The sequence below is a fragment of the Camellia sinensis genome, chromosome 5 (assembly GCF_055761805.1).
Source record: "Camellia sinensis isolate YWXY chromosome 5, ASM5576180v1, whole genome shotgun sequence".
NCBI lineage: Eukaryota > Viridiplantae > Streptophyta > Magnoliopsida > Ericales > Theaceae > Camellia > Camellia sinensis.
The window spans coordinates 174,292,358-174,315,316 of record NC_138965.1 but is presented as its reverse complement, the minus strand read 5'-3'; the positions used below and the strand labels follow the sequence as shown (position 1 = coordinate 174,315,316).

General features: G+C 44.6%; 1 protein-coding gene across 1 annotated transcript; it reads right to left on the bottom strand.

Annotated features, from left to right (window-relative positions):
- Window positions 1-367: 367 nt before the first annotated feature.
- Window positions 368-1,931, bottom strand: LOC145790274 (uncharacterized). The gene is made up of 3 exons (XM_082868048.1): window positions 1,338-1,931; window positions 1,158-1,256; window positions 368-954 (listed from the first exon to the last, which is right to left on the bottom strand). The coding sequence occupies exons 1-3, from the start codon at window positions 1,740-1,742 to the stop codon at window positions 787-789; spliced, it is 672 nt and encodes a 223-aa protein (XP_082724174.1). The 5' UTR covers window positions 1,743-1,931; the 3' UTR covers window positions 368-786.
- Window positions 1,932-22,959: the final 21,028 nt, after the last annotated feature.

Below are 22,959 nucleotides of genomic sequence, written 5' to 3'. Positions count from 1 at the left end.
TTGTCTTGGATGCGTTCCGTTGCCCAGATCATCCGAAGTACACTTCACTTTGTTAAGTCTTGCTTATCGAGTTGTTGTTTTGTTTATCGAGTTCTCGTTTTGCTTATCGAGTTGTTTGTCGAGATGTCGTATTTCGTGTTTTTGAGTTGTTACTCTTTGTTTAAGCATTTTGTTTAAGTCTTGTTCATCGAATTGTCAACATTATTGCATTTTATTTATCGAGTTGTAAACTTACTAGGGTTCTGTTATATCTTAGTAAGTTGAGTCGCTTAGTTTGTTGCGTCGGTTCACCACCTGACTTGGTGATTACACAATGCACATTCCCATTCAATTTCATTTTTGTGCAAAATAAAATGATGCGATATGATGCTAAGAGTTTAAAATACAAACACCTTTTCAAAAGCTATTTCATTTCCATCATGTTTTACAACAAACAAAGATATAAGTTTTACAGAAAATAAAACTGCCTAACAATATGCAAAGTGCTACAAACTACTAGCAAAAAGGAAAATAAAGCAGGAAACAGCAGCATCAATGCCCTCGGGAGCGGGAATGAGAGGCCCTCCTCATCCTCTTCTGCGGGACAACCTCTGCACCACCATCATCATCTGGGTCGGAGCTGTCGTCCTCAGGATCCCCCTCAGCCTCGCCTCCACTCCCGGAACCAAGACCGGAGTCCCCCTCCTCAGCAGATGTCTCTGACTGACGGTCTGTAACCTCCTTCTCCTCCTCCTCATCGGGCTCCACCTCTATAACATGTGCCCTGCGTCTGCGAGAAGACCCTCCTCAAGCTCCTCGTAAAGGCCTGGATGGCCCAGCTCCCTGAAAAGGCCTGGACGGCCCAGCTCCTCGAAAGGGCCCAGATGACCCAGCACCTCGAAAAGATCCAGACGATCGACCTCCCTGAGAAGGCCCGGGTGGCCCAGCGCGCGACGGAGCGTACACAGGAGGCATCTGAAAGTGAAGAGTTCAATACATCAGTCCAAATATGTGCATCAGATGCAGATGCAAGCAAAAACTACATGAAGTGGGTGCATGTAAACACAGTGTACAAGTGGGGGTGTGTGTTAGATGTGCTCTACACAAATAGCCTATCAATGCAGTAGAAATCAGCATGTCATCAGAAGTATGATAAATGCCAGAAAACTGAAGGGTACCTGAAAGCCCATGATAGACAACTGTGCCTCCCTCCGCAAGACCATGCCCTCGAGTGAGGCCACCAATCCGATCACCTCCTCCATGTACTCTCTGGGTGGCTGCAAATACAAGCTCAAATCATCAACGAATAAAGGAGTGTCTAAGCATTTGAATGATAGATGAAAAGCAGTAGAACATACCGGCGGTGAGTCGGGATCAATGACATATCGATGACCGGGCATCGGAGGCTCAATCGGGATCGGAATCGGAGAGGTAGTCCCAAACTGCCACCCCATCAGCTCAGTCAGCATATCCGGCCACCCAAGATGAGGAAGAGTCGAAGGAATCGGGGGAACTAATCTACCCCCACCTCTCGATGTACCGGCCCTACTAGTGGAAGGAGCGTCTATAGCCCGAGCCTGGGCCTGACTCGAAGATGGTGCACCAACAGGTCTCAGCGACGGGGTGCGAACTCCCGTCAATGGAGGCATCAGGTATGCATGACGGTAAGTGGCGTAATCCCCCTCCTCGAGATGTAGCAAAGCATCAGTACCCAGCATAGCACTGACTACATCCTGGGAAGAGAGCCTATCAGCAGTCCGCATACTGACTGGGGGTGCTGCGGGAGGGTCCTGAGAAATGTACCCCCATACCTGACGCAAAAAGCGTTCCCCTAAAAACCATGCTCTACCAACCGGTCCTTCGAGCAGGATCCTGTACTGGGAGGTGCCCGATCGTCCGGCATACTGAAATCGGAGACCATCACCCAAGGGTGCCCAAGGCTGTCATGTAATCTGCGGATAACAAGTGCATAAACCAAATCAGAAATCGGGAATATGCGGGGAAAATCAAAGATGAAATATGGAAGGGACTGAGAGTTTTGAAATACCTCCGTTGTTCGCACAGAGTCAAAATACTGCCGTAGATAAAAGAGAGTCTCTCGGGGTCTCGGCCGGTGCTGGCCCTCGAACACCAGTGAGTACGGGGTCATGAGGGGCCCTGCCACCTCCAACTCTGGGGCTAACGTCGGGAAATATACGTAGACCCATAACTGAGAAAAGCAGTGCAGAATGTAAATACAAAGTGCTGAGGGCAGAATACAGACTGTAAAGTGCGTTGTGTGTGCAATGTACAAGTAGTAAGGAGCAGAAACGTAAATCAAGAGGACAGAAAGTACCTCCCAGGCTCTCCAATAACCACCAAGTAAGTCTCCCTGCCCGCGGGAGGTCGCGCTCATGTAACAGTAAAGGGTAGCCAGGCCGGCGCCACCCCAGTCGTACCGACCGACCTGTGATAGGTCAACCAGAGCACTCAACAGATACAGCCCAACCGTGTTCCCTCTATCGGCGAACAGAGTAGTCCCGAAGAGGAACATAAGAAAACCACGGGCATACTGCTCTGCCTCCTCAGGAGTCCCGGGCTCCATCTCCCCCCTCCGAAAATGGGAAGAGAACCAGGTGTATCGGACTCTCCCGGAAGCTCTGTCAACAGGCGGGCGGGCCCCCAGCAAATGTATCCAAGCGGCCTCCCATTCGCCCATGTCCTCGTCGTAAGGAATGGGCCAACCTCCTATGTCCAGGCCAGTCAATACAGCAAAATCCATCGGGGTCATAGTCAAATCCCCAGTGGCGGAAAAATGAAAGGAGTTGGTGGTGTCCCACCATCTCTCCACCAAAGCTGGCATCAGTGTCCTCCTGGCAGGACAACGCGATAACCCAACGCAGAAGGCCCCGAACCCCGCCAGATCTACTAAATCCCGGACAGCCTCCGGGAGCTCAACATACCAATCTCTCGCAGCGGTGGAGCCATATCCCCGCACAGTGCGAGAACCAACCTGCATTCAGTATGAATACATGTGTCAGTATGAAATGAATGAGCTGTGTGCCAATGAAATGAATAAGCTGTGTGCAAGTAAATAGGCTGCGTGCGAAGGAAAGTAAGTGAACTGCGTGTTCTACTCTCAATCAGTGTGGGCTGTGTGTCACCTTCAATTTGGGCTGCGTGTCCAGAAAATCAGAGTTTGGGCTGTGTGTTCTACTCTCAATCAGTGTGGGCTGTGTGTTCACCTTCAACTTGGGCTGCATGTTCAGAAAATCAGAGTTTGGGCTGTGTGTTCTACTCTCAATCAGTGTGGGCTGTGTGTTCACCTTCAATTTGGGCTGCGTGTTCAGAAAATCAGAGTTTGGGCTGTGTGTTCTACTCTCAATTAGTGTGGGCTGTGTGTTCACCTTCAATTTGGGCTGCGTGTTTAGAAAATTAGAGTTTGGGCTTTGTGTTCTACTCTCAATCAATGTGGGCTGTGTGTTCACCTTCAACTTGGGCTGCGTGCTTAGAAAATCAGAGTTTGGGCTGTGTGTTCTACTCTCAATCAGTGTGGGTTGTGTGTTCACCTTCAATTTGGGTTGCGTGTTCAGAAAATCAGAGTTTGGGCTATGTGTTCTACTCTCAATCAGTGTGGGCTATGTGTTCACCTTCAATTTGGGCTGCGTGTTCAGAAAATCAGAGTTTGGGCTGTGTGTTCTACTCTTAATCAGTGTGGGCTGTGTGTTCACCTTCAACTTGGGCTGCATGTTCAGAAAATCAGAGTTTGGGCTGTGTGTTCTACTCTCAATCAGTGTGTGCTGCGTGTTCACCTTCAATATGGGCTGCGTGTTCATCTCAGAGTTAGGGCTGTGTGTTCTACTCTCAATTAGTGTGGGCTGTGTGTTCACCTTCAACTTGGGTTGCGTGTTCAGAAAATCAGAGTTTGGGCTGCGTGTTCTACTCTCAATCAGTGTGGGCTGTGTGTTCACCTTCAACTTGGGCTGCGTGTTCAGAAAATCAGAGTTTGGGCTGCGTGTTCTACTCTTAGTCAGTGTGTGCTGTGTGTTCACTTTCAAATTCGGGCTGTGTGTTCGACAAATCAGTGTTAGAGCCGTGTGTCCACTTCTTAACTAATGTATATCGTGCGTTCGCAATCAATTAATGAGCCGAGTGTTCAGAAATTCAAGTGTTTAAGCCACATGTTCAGTATGCAAACAAAGTACTATGTCATAGGCTAAATTGTGTGTTCAAGCATGGCAAAGGCACAAAATGCACGAAAAATGCAGAAAATGAAGTAAATACCTCTCGTGCCTCATAGGAGAGGTGATGCTCTGGCTCTCGCAGAAGTAGATCTCCAGGTGCTCGATCATCAAAATCAGTAAAGTGACGAAAAATGACCCGGGGAAGAACATGTGCTGGCGGGGCATATCTCTCGGGAATAAAGGGTCAAACCCTCGGAGGCAAAGTCATGACATCAAAATCATCCCCGGCACCCGGAGAGCCTCCACCATGAGGAAAATTACCCGCCATTTCGGAAAATCTGCAAAAGGGGCAATAATGAGCAAAAATTGAAAAATGTCAACAAAAGTCAACCCTCGGGAAGTGAAAAAGTCAACAAAAGTCAACTCCCGAGAAAATCTTCCAAATATTGAGACAAACTCACCTCAAGTGGCGAAAATGAGAAAAGAAGCCCTGAAACCAAAATTTAATCGGTTCAAAGTGCTTGAAACTGAATGTTTTTGCGAAAACAACTTGCGTGGGGCGTTGGAAAACGCGTATAGAGCTCAGATCTGAGGGAGAAAATGGTTTGGGAAGCAAGAGGAGAAGATTTTGTGGCTGAAGTTATGAGCTGAAAGTGTTTGGGTGAGAGAATATAAAGAAAAAAAGGTGAAAAGACCAATTTGCCCGCGGATTTGGACAGGTGGCCGGCCGGCCACCTTTTCTAGCCGGCCGACTATTCTTTTTTTGAAAAGTGGCCGGTGGCCTCCCCTTGGGAAAATAACTGGCCGGTGGTATCCCCCACATGCTCACCTAGCTCTCTGCAAATTTTGAGGAAGATTGGAGTTCCCGGGACCTGAAAAAGTTCAAGAAAAGTGCACTTTCTGTCGCGAAATTGCTCCGCCGGAACTTCAGCTTCAAGTTCTGACATGTGTCTCATCATTATTCATCGAAATCAAAATGTATCATTTTTGAATGTGTTGTAGCCTTTCCAGGAAGTGAATCGGAGGCAGTGATCGAGTCGCCTTCGCCGAAACACGCGTTTCCTTGCTCGTTATTTCGTAACAAACGGGCACCTTGATTTATGCTCGTTTTGCACTATCATGCACATAACTTGCATTCTCATGAGCATACTTGCATTATTATGCACATTTCTTGATATTGCCATACCTCTGTACTTGAGCATGCGTTGTCACGCACGTTCCTTTCTCGCATCGCGATGCATTCACTCGCTGGCACTGCGCGTGTCAAACTTTCGGAATCACATTGAATATATGTTGTTAGCATATTGTGCTTGTTGAATTTCTCTCTTTTGCAGGCACGATATTGTATGTACGGTTCATTTGAGACTGGTGCGACCAGACGAATCGCACAGGTATCGTATCTTCTCCGTGTGAGACGCGACGAGAATTGAACAATTCTCCGCATTCTTAACTGCATGAAATGTAGTTGTTGCTTTGCATTCTTGCTTAAAACTGTTGCATCTATTTGCAAATACTTGCTTCATTACAGCTTGCTGCATTTGCATGATCATTGAGTTACCTCTGGCTCTGTGCATATCGCTTTGCATTTTGCCCCCTTGCCTGCGGGCATGCCTGCGGGCACATCTCTGTTTATCTTGTACGTTTGTCTAAGTCTTCGGCCTTGTCAAAAATGGGTCGTCTCTGGGTTTTGACATTCACTCCCGTCACTTGTGACTTCCGAGTTCTGTCAAAGAGGGACAACTGTAGACACCCCATTTTTGACCGACCTTAAGACTCAGACGTCACCGATTGAGTGCTCGGTGATGTTGCGTTTTGTGCTCGTTCAGAAGTCTCAGAGTCGCGGCCGTAAGCCTTGCCTCCAGATTTTCGAACCCTCTTCTGTGCCTTACCTCGGTTTGCGAACCAGACTCGATTTTCTCTGTTTCTTTTCCTGAGGGGAGGGAGAGGTCCCGTAGACCATCCCTCAGTGGCCGTGGGCTACATTTTGTGGCTGTAGGCCATTTTGCCCATTTCGGAGTCCGGTTCCCGGTTTTTCGAAGCTGTCAGGCCGTGTGGCTCGGTTCGGGACCGCTTAACTATCTCCGATTGCTCTGGTTTTTGGCATGCATCTTATTTACTCCCTTTTGAGGGACACTGAGGTCTGAGAGACCCACTTCGTGGTCGAATGCCACTTTCGGTGCTTAACAGGCAGTTTTCGGGGCCCCGAACTGCGCGTTCTGGCCCCCGAACATTCGTTTTGCATCGGTTTTCGTTCATTTTTGGCAGGTACCTCTGTTTCATCACCAGGAAGGCCGTAGAAGGGTGGGAGGCCAGTAATTGTTTCAGCAACCAGTTATATTCCTCCGGCGCCCTCCGATGCCCGTTTTTCTCACTTCCAAGCCAATGTTGACCACCCTAGGGTCACTTTCTTCAATCCTAACCCCTATATTTGTGTTGTACACACATGGAAGGACACCAAAAGTTGGTGGCCGGCCAGTAATTCCACCTGACCCTTTTGAACCCTTCCTAAAAATGGCCTATTCTCTCTCTTGTTTTACAGTTGACAATTTTGAACCACAAGGTTGTGTTGAGGGCACCTGGGAGGACACCAATTTGTAGTGGCCGGCCATTAATTCACCTTGGCCCTTTTGACCCTTGGCCCGCCGGCCATGGGGGTTGGTCGGCCGGCCACCTGCAGCTCCAAAACCTGGCCGGCCTTGCTCCTCAGGGTGAGTATATTACAGCTGTATACTTTTTTTCCCCAAAAAATCTGTATCTGGGGGGGACAACTTTTGGGGGGAAAACTTGGCTTGTTTTCCCCCCACTTTTTCCCTCCTTTTCTCCCCCTCTTTGGTCTATATAACTGGCCTCCAGCATTGGTCCAAGGGTTGGAAAATTTCCCTAAGAACCTCTTGCATTATATCCTTCTCCCTCTCTCATTTCCTTCAAAAAAAACACCCAAATCCTACCCCATTTTCACACTATCACCTAGCACCACTCCACCACTTCCATTTACAGCATCTTGGAGGTCTTCTCAGAGGCTAGGAGGCAGCAAATTTGGTTCAAGAAGTTGTTAAAGACTGGTCTACAAGGGTAAGCACCCTTTCCCTTCTTTTTGGCTCTTTTTTTGTATCTTTTTTTTTAGTTATTTTTATTAATGTTTTGAGCTCCGAGCAAAACTGAAAGTACCTTTTATTTGAGCTCTATTTCATGTTTCATTAAGGGAATTTTGTCATTTGAGGTCCCCATATTGCACTTCCTTCTTTATCTCTTCTTTAGGCCCAAATCTTGCATGTTATTTTTGGCCTATATTTAATCTGTTTTGGGGCATGTCATAAACTATAAGTGAGCTTATTTTGAGCCCTTCTCATTAGAGTGGCATTTCGATGCCTGAGGGTCGGCCCTTGGTTTGCGTGCACGCATGCACGCATTTCGAGTTGTCTTGTTTTCATCTAATGGCCTCTTATATGAGTGTGGCTGAGGTCCACTCATGTTGGTATAAGTCCATTGTGCATTGTGTATGCCATTTCAATTCATAGCATTGCGTATGCTAGGTTGTATATTAGCGCATTGTGTATGCCATGTTACCTTGTGCATTGTGTATGCCATTTCATTTCACAGCATTGTGTATGCTAGGTTGCATGTTAGAGCATTGTGTATGCCATGTTGCCTCGTGCATCGTGTATGCCATTTCATAGCATTGTGTATGCTTGGTTGTATCTTAGTCGCATTTCATGCATGTCATGCATATTGCATTGTGCTTGGGTAGGAGTTAGCCCGAGCACGGGAAACGAGGTACGTTTCGTACTCCGAGTGACGGAACGTGTCTCAATTCCCTGTCATCGACACTCTGGATTATCCATGATGGAGTTAGGTTTTAGTTTTATTTTCATATGCATTCATTTCATATTGAGTTGTGCAATTCGACTCCTCGGCCATCATGCATCGATATGCGTGATTGGTGGCACGAGGATCGAGACATGCATACATTTGTGAAAATACATTGCTATGCCCCTTTCCTGCTCTCTGTTGCAGCAAAATGAAGAATCAGCAACTTTTCAGAGCTTGGCACGCATTTCAAGAATAGGTGCAAACAGAGGCTAATTGGGGCATCGCCATGGATTTTCACACAAAGGCAACCCAAACATGCATCATTCATCACCCGGAGTGGAATCAAGGCAGTCCCTAGCTTGCATGCCAGTTTTTATAGCTTTCTTAGTTAATTTGTTAATTAATTAGGAATTTGTATATTATTTGGACTGTAATATTTATTTGGACTGTACTATTCTTTCATTCGGGACTGTATATTTATTCGGACCCTCTGCGCGAGGGCATAACTGTAAGAAGTGTGCGTGTGTGTGTTGTATGTCTTCCAACCACACGTCTTTCTCCCTTTTATTTATCCGCTTATGATGGTTAGATTAGGGCATATTTCAATTAGCATACAGTATGACAGCATGTTTGCATTCATTCATCTGTATTGCATGCACCGGGCTCGGCGCACCATACTAACTGCATTGTACTTTCAATTCCAAATTGAATACATGTTAGCTGTAGCATTTCATATGCCATGTCTAGAATAGCCGAGCCTGCTATAGTTGCATTTTTGCATGTGTTGCATTAGGCATTTCTGCATAATTAGGATCATACATGGATTTCTAATTAGCTTTTGTTTTGGCTTGGAGTACTCGGTGAGTTTTATGCTTTAGCATCCTTGCATGCGTGTGAGTGACTGTCATGAATAGCATGCTTACCATGAGGCTAAATGCTTATGTGATATAACTGCCTGAATGCCTGTGGGTGAAGGTTGGGTTACTTGGATTGGAACAAATCATCAACTGTGAGTTTTAAGCCCACTAGATAGTGGCAAAACCATCTTTTCCTAAGCCCACTTGAGGGTGGCAAAATTTGCATTTCAAGCCTACTTGCGAGTAGCAAACCATCTTTCAAAAACAAACATGAAATGTTTCATTCCAATTCAGGCGACCCAGTCTATACTTGTATGTTGTGCGCATCACATAGTAATCTAGGCTAATAACCGGAATAAGAACACACAATGTTTTCAAAATTTGATATCATGGTTAGTAGAGGCCGATCTTTGATCGGGCGAGCGGGGGTGCTCACGAAGTGACCTTCCCCAATCGTACCCAAGTTCCCGAGCCGAGGCAACTTTGGTGATGACGGACACGTGGCCTTAGGCAAATGAGTCAGGGTTTCCTAAATTTCCCCAAAATAAAATATTTAGGTGGCGACTCTGTATCTAGCAAAGCAGTCCATGTTTGGCACTTCTTTCAAAAAATCTGTTTTCTCAAAACGATTTGCCGGATTTGGACTCTTTGGTTCAGATTAAGAACCGAGACATTTGAGAGTCCTGAGCTGTAGTGACCCCAAATGAACAGAACGGGAGCTCGTTCCTCCCGGGGCGTTCGGGGACGTCTACAGCCATATCTGGAGAGAGATGAAAAAAAGTAGAGATTAAAGAATAGAGAGGTGTGTGTTGAGAGAAGATTGAGAAAAGAGCTTTGAGAGAAAAATAGAGCATGAGTGCCGAGAGATGTGAGAAACACATATTAGAAAGGGTGGGAAACATTACCTGTGGAAGTAGTAGACTCCCTGCAAATTTGTTTGTCTCCCACCGATGGAAGGCGTGCAAACCATCAAAGTCTCAACCAATAAAACTTTTTCCCCCTTTCAGGCCTTGGGCTACTTCGATCAATCGAATGCTAGACCCTCTGAAACTAGAGGCAAGAAGGAAATGTGCCAACATGCACAAACAAAGGGCCTGCTGTCGAAAACCCTGTCAAAGAAGGTCGCCACGGTCGCCGGCATTAGAATATCGACGAATTAAACTGGAAATGTCCAGTTCTCCATTGTGAACAAAGGATCGGGCCTCATGATGAGTCAGTCCGTACATTCGTCCCAAAGCTTGGATATGACCAAAATGGGGCTAAGGCAAGATTTTCTCGTTGCGCCAGGACTCCATTAGCACTTGAAGTTCTTCGATTGTCAGGCATAGCTCTTGTCTCCCGAAGCTAAAGACATGTATAATTGGATTCCAACATCTAGCTGCGGCATGTAGGAACGGAAAACAAAGCGGAGAACGACTTAACGGGAATAGTGAATTTATGTCGAAATCCCAAAAATTCAGCTTTTCCGAGCCATCTAAAGTTTCAATCCAATGTGAGAGTTTTTGCAGCTAAAATGAAAAAATATGAAGTCTGAACCTTTTGTAGAAGATAAGGCAGTGCGTGGAAGCCAGGTGTCAACATTCTGGAGGTTCCTCACATTGGTGGCCGACCGGCCATTGTTGATGGCCGACAAGCCACTTTGGTAGCTGACCGGCCACCACTGGTGGCCGACATCCTTTATTCATAGTCGACCCATGGCCGACGGCTATTTTGCCTGTCCTCTTGTTCACCTATGTGCTGAGGATGCCAAAAGCATGTGTTTTGCCCTGTTTTGTGTCCTCTTAGTTTTAGCAAGATTGCTATGTTGTATTTAAGTTGTTTATCGAGTTGTTTATCAAGTCGTTCTGTTGTATATCGAATTGTTCTGTTGTTTATCGAGTTGTTGTTATTTTGATTATCGAGTTATATTACTTTGATTATTTCAGTTGTTGGTTGGTTCGTTACCTGATTTAGACTGTTGTGACAATACAAGCATTTGGTTTTCAATATCAAATTCAATCTCATTTTTCATGCAATGCGGTGCTCATGATGCAAAATACAACACTCTTTCAAAAAACTTGGTTTTCATTCCGATCATGGTTGTTTTTACAAAAGGCGTAGTACAAGTTTTTAAAGCAAATAAACTCGCCTGAAGTTGTACAATGTGCTAATGCTACTAACCAAAAGAAACTAAGCAAAAATACAAAGATCAGTGCGAGTCATCTCAGGATCTAGAGTCCCTCTTCATCCTCTTCCTTGGAGGAGCGGACTCTACAGCACTGTCTCCATCGGCGCCACTGTTTAAACCAGAATCAAAGTCAGAATTAGAGTCGTCTCCACTCTCCGCCTCGGAGCCCTCTTTAGCATCAGTAGTCCTGCTTTTAGAACCCAAGCCAACGTCATCGTCTCCACTCTCAGATGACTCAGCATGCTGACTCGTTGCCTCCCCAATCTCACTAGTCTCAGGGTTCTGAACGGCCACTCCCATCTCAGGTGCCCCTAGCTCAGCTCGGCTGCGTGCTGGAGCCTGTCTCTCTCTCTTCCCTGCCGCCGGAGAAGGCACCGTTGGTGTTGGTGTTGTAGCTGCCGCCAGTGCTACTAGTATGGGTGGAACCTAAAAAAACAGTTGTCATATGTCAGCCACAGTATGCGTATCAAATGCAAGTATGATGTGTAGAATGAGTATACGTAGAAGTCTTGTACAATGTATGTATGCAGTATGAAAGTGTAGTGTTTTAGATGCAGTGTATCAGTGCAGTAAGGGGAAGTTTCAATTGAAATGTCAGTTTCAGTATGTCAGTGGAAATTTGATGACTGGAATGTAAGAAAGCAGAAGAAATGACCTGAATGCCGTGGAAGCCAAGTAATGCCTCCCTCCTCAATATCATGCCCTCGAATGAGGCTAGTAGCTCAAGTAGAAACTCGGTATATCGTGGAGGTGTCTACAAATGCATTGGGAATGATCAATGTCCAGAAGGAACAAATATCAGAAAGAGATGAAAAAACTTAAAAGGTAGTACATACTAGGGGTGCGTCATGATCTCTAACATATCTATGCCTCGCTACTTCAGGCTCAATCGGAATTTGGGATGCCTCCCCAGTATACTGCCAACAGGTAAAAGCAGTAGGCAACTTCGGCCAGCCGGTCCTCTGTCTCGCTTGAGAAGCTCCTCTCCCACGGGCCTTGGTTATCCTAGTCGCTCTAGGTCCCGCCCTCACAGTAGGAGCTCTCACCCCTTCACCTCCACAAACACCGGTCAGAGATGGCATAAGATGTGTCTGAATGAAGACCATATAATTGCCCTTGACTCAGAAGTATTCTGCCTCCAAGCCCACCATGAACTGGATAACTCCGTCCATAGATAGGCTGTCTGCTGACCTCATGGACTCTGGCCAGTGTCATCAGTATGAACGAAGTAGGCAGACCCAGAGACTGATGCACGACTTTCTTGCCTAGGTTCCAGGCTCGGCAAATCAGACCCTTAAGTTGAATACGGTAGCGCGAGATGCCCAAGGCAACAGTATACCGGCCTTGAATCCCCGTCGGTATCGTAGCCTATGGCTGCCACGTGATCTGCAAATAGAATATGAATAGATTATTAGCCATCGTTAGTTGCTAATATGTGAATCAGAATAGATGTAGAGCAAAAATGATGGCCGTGTTTTGGGTTACCTCATGGGCAGCTACGGTGTCAAAGTAATGCCTAAAGAAAATGAAGGGCTTGCGAGTCCTGCGGCGAAGCTGACCATCGTATACCCTCGAATAGGGGACCGTCAACGGAACCTCCACTACAGGCTCTGGGGCAAGAGTCTAGGAAGTATGCATACACCCATAACTGTGACGAAAGCATAGTGACATGTGATCAATACAAGTTGAACAGATATAGAAAGTGCAAAGCAGAAAACATACAGTACAATTTGAACAGATACAGAAAATGCAAAGCAGAAAGCACATGTGTTGAACAGATGTGAAGCAAGAAATACTGAACAGAAAGTGCAAAGTGTAAAGAGAGAACTGAGATGTGTACCTCCCAGGCTCACCAGTAGCCTCCGATTAAGTGTCCACTGCCGCGGGAGATCGAGCTCATATAGCCGCATAGAATGGCGAGGTCGGCCCCACCTCAATCATAGAAACTCACTAGGGAAAGGACCACCAATGCGCTTGGCAAGTATAACCCTATAGTGTTCGCCCTATTCGCAAACAGGGTGGTACCGAAGAGGAACATCAGAAAACCCCGAGCACACTGCTCTATCTCCTCTACTGTCCCTAGCTCAGTCCCTCAAAATTGCTCCTCGAACCAACTGTATCTAACCATAGTTGTTCGGAACAAAGGTGGGCGCGCCCTTAGTATCTCAATCCAAGCAGCCTCCCACTCCCTCATATCAGGATCGAGAGGAATCAGATCACTCCCTACGCCTAGGCTTGTGATCATGGCGAAGTCGTAAGGAGTCATCATCATCTCTTCGGTTGTGAAAATGTGGAGAGAGTTGGTGGTGTCCCACCATCTCTTCACTAGCGCTCCAAGAAGTGGACGGCTCTCTATAACTCGTGTCAATCGAGAGCAGAATAGGCCGAAGTCGGCCTCATCAACAATGTCTCGTACTCTTGTGGAGAGCTCGTCATACCAATCTCTAGCCGTCGTGGCCCTATAGCCCCTGTATGCGCAAGAGTCACCCTATGGCAGAGGACAGGTGAACCAGTGAAAATAGAGTTAATTGAAAAGGAAGTGCAAAACAAATGCGGTGGCAGTGATGAAAGTACAGACAGATGAAAGACAATGCAAAAAATGCAAGTAAAAGAACATTAGATGTGCAAGTGAATAAAGCTTGTACCTCAACGGCAACGGCTGAAAGATGAGAATCTGGCTCCCTCAGTAGGAGATCCTCTGGCGCGTCAGTTCCCAAATCAGTGAAATGCCTAACGCCTCCAGCAGGCAAAATATGTGTCCGAGGATGATACCTCGCTGGATCAAAAGGCCTCACTCCCAGTGGTAATGGCTCTGGTTCCGCCTCAGAATCAAACTTTGCCTCGAACTCTGTCTCTGGAGGAGCTCCATCATGTGGTATGTCGTCTGCCATCTGGAATATGGGTGAAGAGTCGATGAACAGTGAAGAAAGGAAATAGGGTGAACTTTGAAAAACTCAAACCCTAGGAAAGAGAAAATGAAAGAAAAAGTCAAAGCCCGGAATAAGGCACCAAACCAAAGAGAAACTCGAGGGGAACAAGCCTAAATGGTGAAACTCCAAGAAAAAGCACCAAAATCAAATTTCAATCGGTTCAAAACGGAGTAAACTAATAGGGTTTAACGAAGAAAATATGTGTGGGGCATTGGAAAACGTGTATAAAGCTCGGATCTAGAGAGAAGAGAAGTCTAGAGAGAGAGGGGGTGCAATTTCGAACATAAGGGTGTGTGCAAATGAGGTCCCATGACCTATACTTAAAGACCCATGGGTGAAAACACCAATTTGGCCCGATCTGCCATCGGTGGTTGACTGGCCACCACTGATGGCCAACAAGCCACATTGGTGGCCGACAATGCTCAAAGGTGGCTGACAGGTGGCCGTCAACCTCATCTGGTGGCCGTCCAGTGCCCAGTGCTCCTATTTTGTGTCTTGATGTTGTGGTTGTCCCTGTTTCCCAAGAGGTGCAAGGGAAGGTCACTGTTGAGTTCAAATTCTCTCTGCGGAAGCTTGAAATTGTGTTTTCGATGATCGTTGCTTGTCACTTGTTGAATGAGGTGTATCCTTTTTGCATGTCGCAACTCTTCCGAGAGGTGAATCGGAAAGTTGCTGTTGAACTTGTTTCATTAGAATACACTTTCATTCTTACGTAGACTATGCATTCCCTCATTACGTATGTAGGATGTGCATTTTACATATGTTGTTGTGTAGAAGATGCTTTCAATGTAGCATAGAACATGCATTCAATACCATGCATAGAACATGCTTATTGCTTTCGCTCTTGAATCATGCATGGAGTATATGCATTTGTCTTTGAATCATGCATAGAATATGCTCTCAAATTGTTTGGTTCACAAAGAACATACCATTATATCTCAGTTGTTGTCGTGCATAGAATATGCGCTTCTCCATTGTTGTATAGAATATGCGCTTCTCCATTGTTGCATAGAATATGCACTTCTCTATTGTTGCATAGAATATGCTTTCATTCTTGTTTGATGCATAGAAAATGCACTATCGTTACATAACACGCTTTTGTATGTAGGTACGATATTGTATGTATGGTTCATTCAGCAGAGCCAGCACAGGCAAATGATATTTTATGTACAGTCCATTCAGAGGAGTTCTAGGTAAAATCATTCATGCCCTTCGAGTTACATCCTTTTACTCCCTCCCCTCGCATGTGAGATGCGTTAGGAGTACTCCCCTTGGTTAAAAACATTTGAGTGCATTCTAATGTTCACCACCTCCTTCAGTTACTGTCCTTTGGTTAAAAACATTTGAGTGCATCCTGATGTTCACCACCTCCTTCGGTTACCTTCCCTTTAGTTAAAAACATATGAGTGCATCTTGATGCTCACCACCTCCTTCGGTTATCGTCCTTTGGTTAAAAATATTTGAGTGCATCCTGATGTTCACCACCTCCTTCGGTTACCGTCCTTTGGTTAAAAACATTTGAGTGCGTCTTGATGTTCACCACCTCCTTCGGTTACCGCCCTTTGGTTGAAAACATTCGGGTGCGTCCCGGTGTTTACACTTCTCCTTTTGGTTAAACATATTCGGGTGCGTCCCGGTGTTCATACCTCCCTTTTTTCCTTCTGTGTGCAACACATTAGGATCTCGGTTAAGACCTCAGGTGCACTCGACGATCGCTCTTCGCCTTTCTTACGCATCGCATAGTTAAGTTTGCATAATTTTCTTACATCCTTTCTGCATGAAATGTGGTTCGGTTCGTAATTTCCACGTGTGGCATGTTTACTTACTTTTTTGATTGAGCTGTTGTACCTTGTTTCAGTTTGTTTAACTGTGGCATTTTCATTACATAGCGTTTGCATTTAAATGTTTCATTATAGCTTCATTGCATGATCGTAAGTTATGTTCCTGCATCATGCATATCACTTGCATCTTGCCCCAGAACTATGCTGGTTTGATTCCTTGCAAAGGGATACGTAGGCAGCTTGTGGGTGCAACCGTTTTTGTCTTGCTTGTTTGCTTGTCCAAGTCTTCGGCCTTGTCAAAATGGGTCTTCTCTGGGCTTTGGCATTCACACCCGTCACTTCATGACTTCCGAGTTCTGTCAAAGAGGGACAACTGTAGACACTCCATTTTTTACCGTCCTCAAGACTTGGACGTCATCACTTGTGCATTTGATGATTGTGTTTGTTTGTGTTCGGTTTGAGTGCCCGAAGTCCTCGGTGGAACGCCCTGTCTTTAAGCCTTTAGACCTTGTCCTTTCTGTGCCTTTTTTTGGATCAAAACTTGGTGCTTGGAACTTGTGGTGACCTGTCAGCCACCACCAGAGGCTGTCAGCCATGGCTTGTGCTTGTCAGCAATTGGTGTGGCCAGTCGGTCACCAGTCTCTTTTTCCAGATATTTTAGATATTTGTTGACAATTGTGCCAGCTGTTAGCACATTGAGCTGCATCTCCCTACACGTGGATGGTGTGATGTTTCTAAGCTCAAAAGGTGTTCTTCTATATATAGGGGGGTTCCTCCCCCATTTTTGAGGGTTAGAAAATTCAGAGCAAAAATCTCTCTCTCTCTCCCTAGATTTCTCTCTCTCTCTCTTACAATTTTGTGCTTAAGTACTTGTTTTCTCTATACTTTTGCATACACATCCTAAATCAAATCATTTTACCTTTGAGCTGAGACTACTTGGGGTCTTCTTGGAGCTCTTGAAGATGATTTTAGCTTGGTTTTGTGCCTAGAATTGCCCTTTGCTTCAAGTGGTAGTTTACTTACTTGCCTTGTTTACTTTGTTTTGCAAGCTTGTTTTACCATCTTTTCTTACTGTTTTGGGGTTGGTTTTGAACTGAGAAATGTTCTGTTTTTATGGCTTAAAAGTGGTGGTTTGACCCATTTTTTTAGTTAGGGAGTGGTTCACCCTCTTTGCTTATTAGTTTGTAAAGCTTTTGTGCCTTTACTCATCACTTTCAAATCAACCTTTTTGGCCCTTTTAACCACTGAATTTCAGAGGTTTTTCAATGGCAAAAAACTTATTTTGAAGTCCAAATTTGGAGGGGTTAGCCTCCCCTCCTTGTGTCTTGTTTGCATGCCTATGTTTTTCTAGCTTAACTTAGCTCAAGTCCAGCATGTTTTAGCCTCTGAAATAACATGTTTTAGCTCTGTTTTGGGCTGGTTAGTTTGTTTTAGTCTTGTTTTGTATAGTTGTAGTGTTAATTTCTTTACTAGCTTAGTGTTTTAAGGCTTTAATCATCATTGGTGTGAGTTGGTTGCATGTTTTAGTGCTTTTATCACTCATTTTCAGCATTCATCATCTCTGCAATCTCCCTCAATTCTTCACTTTTGATTTTCTTTGAAAGTGGTTTCAAACCACTTTTTTACCTAAGTGTGAAATGGAGGTGCTACACCTAATGGTTTAATCCCTTAGGGGGTTCATTACCAACAGTGTAATGCCTCTTTCATGCCCAAAGCAACTTGGGTTTTGAGCCCTCTTCCATTAGAGGACACTCACCAATGGACTTAATGGATTAAATGATGATTTGGTAATTAAAATGAGTAAATAAAATTGGCAAGTAAAAGAGGCAAGATAAGCATCTCTTTGTGTTGCATTGTATGCATTCAAATAGGACGTTAATTTGAACACAAGGTAAATGGGACATTTCATACTCAAAAGTGATGAAATGTGCCATTTTCCTTGGTCTCCATTGCACTTATTGAACTTGCACAATTGGTTTCACGAGCCATCATGCAATGAAATTGTTTGATTGATGGTTTGTGAACCAAAGCTTGTCCCTTCTTTGATTTCCCCATGAAAGGGAGAGACAAAGTATGCAAACAACCCTTGAGAAATACACTGTTTTGCTCTCTGTTGCAGCAAGGAAGTTCAAACCAGCAGTGGCCGACAGCCATCACCAGTGGCCGACCAGCTACCAATGGTAGCCGACTGGCCCACTGTTGGCCACCAATGAAATTTGCACAGTGCATTGGTAAAGTAGAGCAGAGGTGTTCTGGAAGTGGACAACTTTGTCAGTGATCAAATGTGTAAATAGAGGCTTACAACAACAAAATGGTGGCTTTTTGGGTGAAAATCGAGCATGCATGCATCCCTCGCTTCCCGGGATTAGCTAATTAGTTTAATTAGCATTAGATCAAGTATGTGTTGCAATTAATTAGTCGTAGCTAATTAAGAGTTGTAAATAATTAGTTAGTTTAACTAGTTATTCAATTTCAATTTGTAATAATTAGTTAACTAAAATAGTTAATTAATTCGGTTTGTAATAATTAGTTAGTCTAATTAGCGTAGCTAGTTGATTAGCTTATTCATTCGGAACCTCCTTCGCGAGGGCATAATATTGTAATAAGTGTGCGTGCGTGTGTGTATGTCTTCCAACCCCACGTCTTTCTCCCTTTTATTTACCCGCTTTTGATGATTAGATCAGGGACATGTTTCAATTAACATATCACATGCTTACATCCATTCATTCATATTACATGCACCAAGGCTCGGTGCATTATTCAAACTGTATTGTATTTCAATATCTTATTTGAATATGAGTTTACTTGCATGTTCAAATTGCTTCATATGCCATATTAGTAGCCAAGCCTATTAATTGCAGTCTTTGCATGTGTTGCATTAGACACTTAACATAGTTAGGATCATGCATCTTTCTAACTAGTTTCTGTTTTGGCTTGGAGTACTCGATAAGTTTTTATGCTTTAGCATACTTGCGCGAGTGTGATTGCCATGCTTCCATAATTAGCATACTGTAGACGCGCCCGCGTGGGGGGGCCTCGCTACTACAGTTCGGACTCGATTTTGTGTCACGGTTCTTGATCTGAACCAAAGAGTCCAAATCTGGCAAATTGTTTTGAGAAACAGCTTTTTTGAAAAGAAATGCCAAACATGGACTGCTTTGCCAGATACAGAGTCGCCACCTAAATATTTTTTACGGGGAAATTTAGGAAACCCTGACTCGGTGCCAAAGGCCACATGTCCGTCATCACCAGAGTTGCCTCGGCTCGGGAGCTAAGGTACGATTGGGGAAGGTCAGCTATGAGCACCCCCTCTCGCCCGATCCGAAGATCAGCCTCTACTAACCGTGATATCCGATTTTGAAAACGTTATGTGTTCTTATTCCGATTATTAGCCTAGAATTACTATGTTATGCGCACAGCAAACAAGTATAGACTAGATTGGCTAATTTGGAAACAAGCATTGCATATCCGTTTGTTTTGAAAAGCGCTTTGGAATTTGCTACTCGCAAGTAGGCTAAAACATGGATTTCAACGAGTTTTTCCAACTCAAACAATCCAACCTTCACCCACAGGCATTCAAACAGTTTATCTCATATAAGCACCTAGCCACATGGTAAGCATACTATCATGGCCACATTCACACGCATGCAATATGCTAAAGCGAAAATACTTACATCGTACTCCGTGCCAAAACAATAAACTAGTTAGAAAACATGCATGTCCTAATTCATGTTAAAATGACTAATACAACACAAGCAAAATGTGTTTAGGATAGGCTCGGCTAATCTACGATGACATGTCAAATGCTACAACTAACACGTATTCAATTTGGAAATTGAAATACAGATGCAGTTAGAATGATGCGTCGAGCCCGGTGCATAAAAGACAAATGAATGAATGCACGCATGCATTGCATGAGGTATGCTAATTTAAACGTGCCCTAATACTAACCATCAAAGCAGGTAAATAAAAGGGAAGAAAGAAGTGGGGATTGGAAGACATACACACCACTCACACACACTTATTACAGATTTGCCCTCGCCCGGAGGGACCAAATAAATAACACAAATTAATTAACTACGCAAGCTAATTAAATATTACAAATTGCCTAATCAGCTAACAAACTAACTAAACTAGGAAAAGCAGCAAACCGCCTCGGGAGGAGAGCCAGATGCAGCGCATGCTCGGGTCCTGCTCGGAAGTGCACGGCCATGCATAGTCTGCCTCTGTTTTCCCTGCTCTGCCTCTCTGAAGACTGCCAAAGTCTCAAGGATGCCTCTCTGGATATTGGGAATCACCACCGGCTGAGTAGAATTACCACCGGCAGTGAATTGTGGTCACCGGCACAAAATGAATCCATCGGCTGGTGATTTACTGCCTGTTGGCAATGAATACTGCCGGTCGGCAAAGAATGCCAGCAGAACCTGCAACTCACAGCAGCAGAGAACAGAACTTGCATGGCAATACAATTCAAGCGATGTATGCACCAATCATGTCCCCTATCATGTTTGTGACTCAAAGGGACATGCTCCTTGGTTCTCGGACCATCAATCGCGCATTTCGATGCGTGATGGCCCAAGGGACCAAGTGTGTACACTTTGATGTCAAATGACATGCAATGCAAACCAACAAACAAATGGGGACTTAGCCTCTATCATGGATAGTCAAGAGGCCAAGCATGCATGCCAATGCAATGCAACCTAAGCATGTTAACTAGGCATACAATACGGCAATGCAAATGAGCATGCAAGAAATGCAAGGCATAGAGCAATGCAACTAACAAGTTTGCAAGGCTAATGTAGGCATTCAAGCACGTAAGCCAACATGTGACTTCATTCAATCATGTGATTTCAAACATGCGACAACTCGCCAATATACTACGATATACAAGGAGAGCATGCGACAAACAAAGAGACGGACTTAAACATGATTTGGGCAGCTCTAAATAGGCCCAAAACAGTAGCCATAGTGCTATAAAATGAGGGCTAAATGACATGCAAACATGCATGCACACAAGGACCAACACTTAAGCATAAAAAGGCAATTCCCAAGCACACTTGAAAGAGGCATAACATGGACTAACGGCATGCAAGGTAAGCATTGAAAATCATGTTACAGAGGGTATTAAGCCAATTAAACAAGACAAACAAGGCATGCAAACGAAACCAAAAACCCAAAGCAAGCCAAGAGGCTTAAACCAAGACCAAATCAACCAAGCCTTACAAGGCTAAGTGGACTTAAAATAGGTCTAGTGCAGACCTAAACAACACCCAAGGGACACCTAGATGATATCTAAATGGCTCAAAATCAAAAGCATGCACAAAGACCAAAACATGGAGCATGCAAGTCAAGCTTCCAAAGCTTCAAAGAGGTGTCCAAAGCAAACATACAAGCATGTCAAAGGGACTAAAATTATGCTATAAATGATGCCAAATCATTAGAATAAAGCAAGTAGTGCATGCTACATACTCACACACTTGAGGCCAACAAGCCAAAATGCAAAGGGGGCATATAATGCATGCCATGGCCGACCCAAACAACTATGGACAGACCTTTAGCATGGCAAAATAAGCACACAAGCTTCACAAAACTAGACCTAAAACATGCTCGAACAGCGGTTTACAACCTAAGGCATGTTAAGGCCTAAACATGGCATTACAAGGTAGATATGCTAAGCATGCATGGTGTACCAAAACCAAGTAAAAACAGAGGCATATTATGATATAATAGGCACAAAAAATAGCCAAGGCATGGTCAATACACACTCTAACATGATGCTCCCTCAAGAGGCCAAAAAGGGTCCCTTTCAAGGACAACAAGAAGAGGGGGTGGCCCTCCCCTTTTGGAGACTTCAAGGCACCATCCCCGCCACTGAAATCCCTCAAGATTTCAGTGGTGAAGAGGCCCAAACACCAAAGTCTCGAAACTTGCACAAAAATAGCACAAAAAGGAGCCTTACAAGGCTTAGGAAGGGTCAAACAAACCCAAACCACAAAACACTCTTAATAAACAATCAAGAGGGCCTAAAAATAGAACTTTTTTGTATTATACACTAAGCACAAAAATAGTTCTAAGATAGGTAGAAAAGCAATGCAAAAATGGGGAATAAAAGGAAAGTTTCTCACCCTTGTAGATCACCTTCACAAATGATGCTCCAACAGCCCTCCTTGGCTTGAATCCAGCTCCAAAACAACAAAACCAGCCCCTTAGAACCTCAGTAGCCAAAGGAAGGTGAAGCACTAGGTGTTTGTGTGCAATAGTATGGACTAAAACACATATAACACACACAAAGGCAAAAAGAGAGAGGTATAGAGATAGAATGTGTATGGATTCTAACCCTAGAACTCAAAACCCTAATATGGCTGTCTAAACTCTCTAAAATGTCTAACCCTAAGCAAGGGAGAGAAGGGCTCCTCTTATAGAGCCTTTTGTCTCGTAAAGCTTACAAGACAAGCTTATAAAGAGAGAGATCCCTCCATACACGTGTATGGAGGGGAGCCAAATGCAAGACAGCTGTAATAAAATATCTGCAAAAGCAGATGAACAGTAGTCGGCTGCCCAAAAATGCCATTTTGGCAAAAGGTAGTGCCGACCAGCAACAAATAGTGCCGACCGGCAATATATATTGCCGATGGCAGCAAAAACTAGCCGGTGGCCTCTGGCCATGGCCGGTGGTGTGTGCGGATGCCTCACAAGGCATTCCCTGCCCCTCCAAGGCAAAACACAAGTGTTTGGTGCAAAACCAGACACTAAACAGTCAAGTTCGGAGATCTTGAGGCAAGGCGCGGAGCCGAGACCTCCGGGAACTCCAAACGAACACAAACAAGGGTAATCACCAAGTGTTCCAACGGTGACGTCCAAGTCTTGAGGACGGTCAAAAATGGGGTGCCTACACATACTTGCCATGAGGCTATGTGCTTAAATGCTAAACTGCTTGAATGCCTGTGAATGAAGGCTGTTTGTTTGAATTGAAACAATTTAACAAATGTAAGTTTTAAGCCCACTTTGTTGAGTGGCAAATTATGTTTTAAGCCCACTGTTGTAACAAGTCCGCGAGGGGACCCCGCTACAGTTCGAACTCTCGATTTGTGTCATGGTTCTTAATCTGAACCAAAGAGTCCAAATCTGGCAAATCGTTTTGAGAAACAGATTTTTGAAAAAGTAATGCCAAACATGGACTGCTTCGCCAGATACAGAGTCGCCACCTAAATATTTTAAATTGGGGGAATTCAGGAAACCCTGACTCGGTGCCGAAGGCCACATGTCCGTCAT

What these genes read in the sequence shown, in the direction of transcription:
- LOC145790274 (XM_082868048.1), bottom strand. Translation starts at nt 1,742, where the DNA reads ATGCGGACTGCTGATAGGCTCTCTTCCCAGGATGTAGTCAGTGCTATG. An exon ending in TTGATCCCGACTCACCGCCG is followed by an intron (nt 1,257 to 1,337) that starts GTATGTTCTACT and finishes TTGTATTTGCAG; the next exon opens with CCACCCAGAGAGTACATGGA. An exon ending in TGTCTATCATGGGCTTTCAG is followed by an intron (nt 955 to 1,157) that starts GTACCCTTCAGT and finishes CTTCACTTTCAG; the next exon opens with ATGCCTCCTGTGTACGCTCC.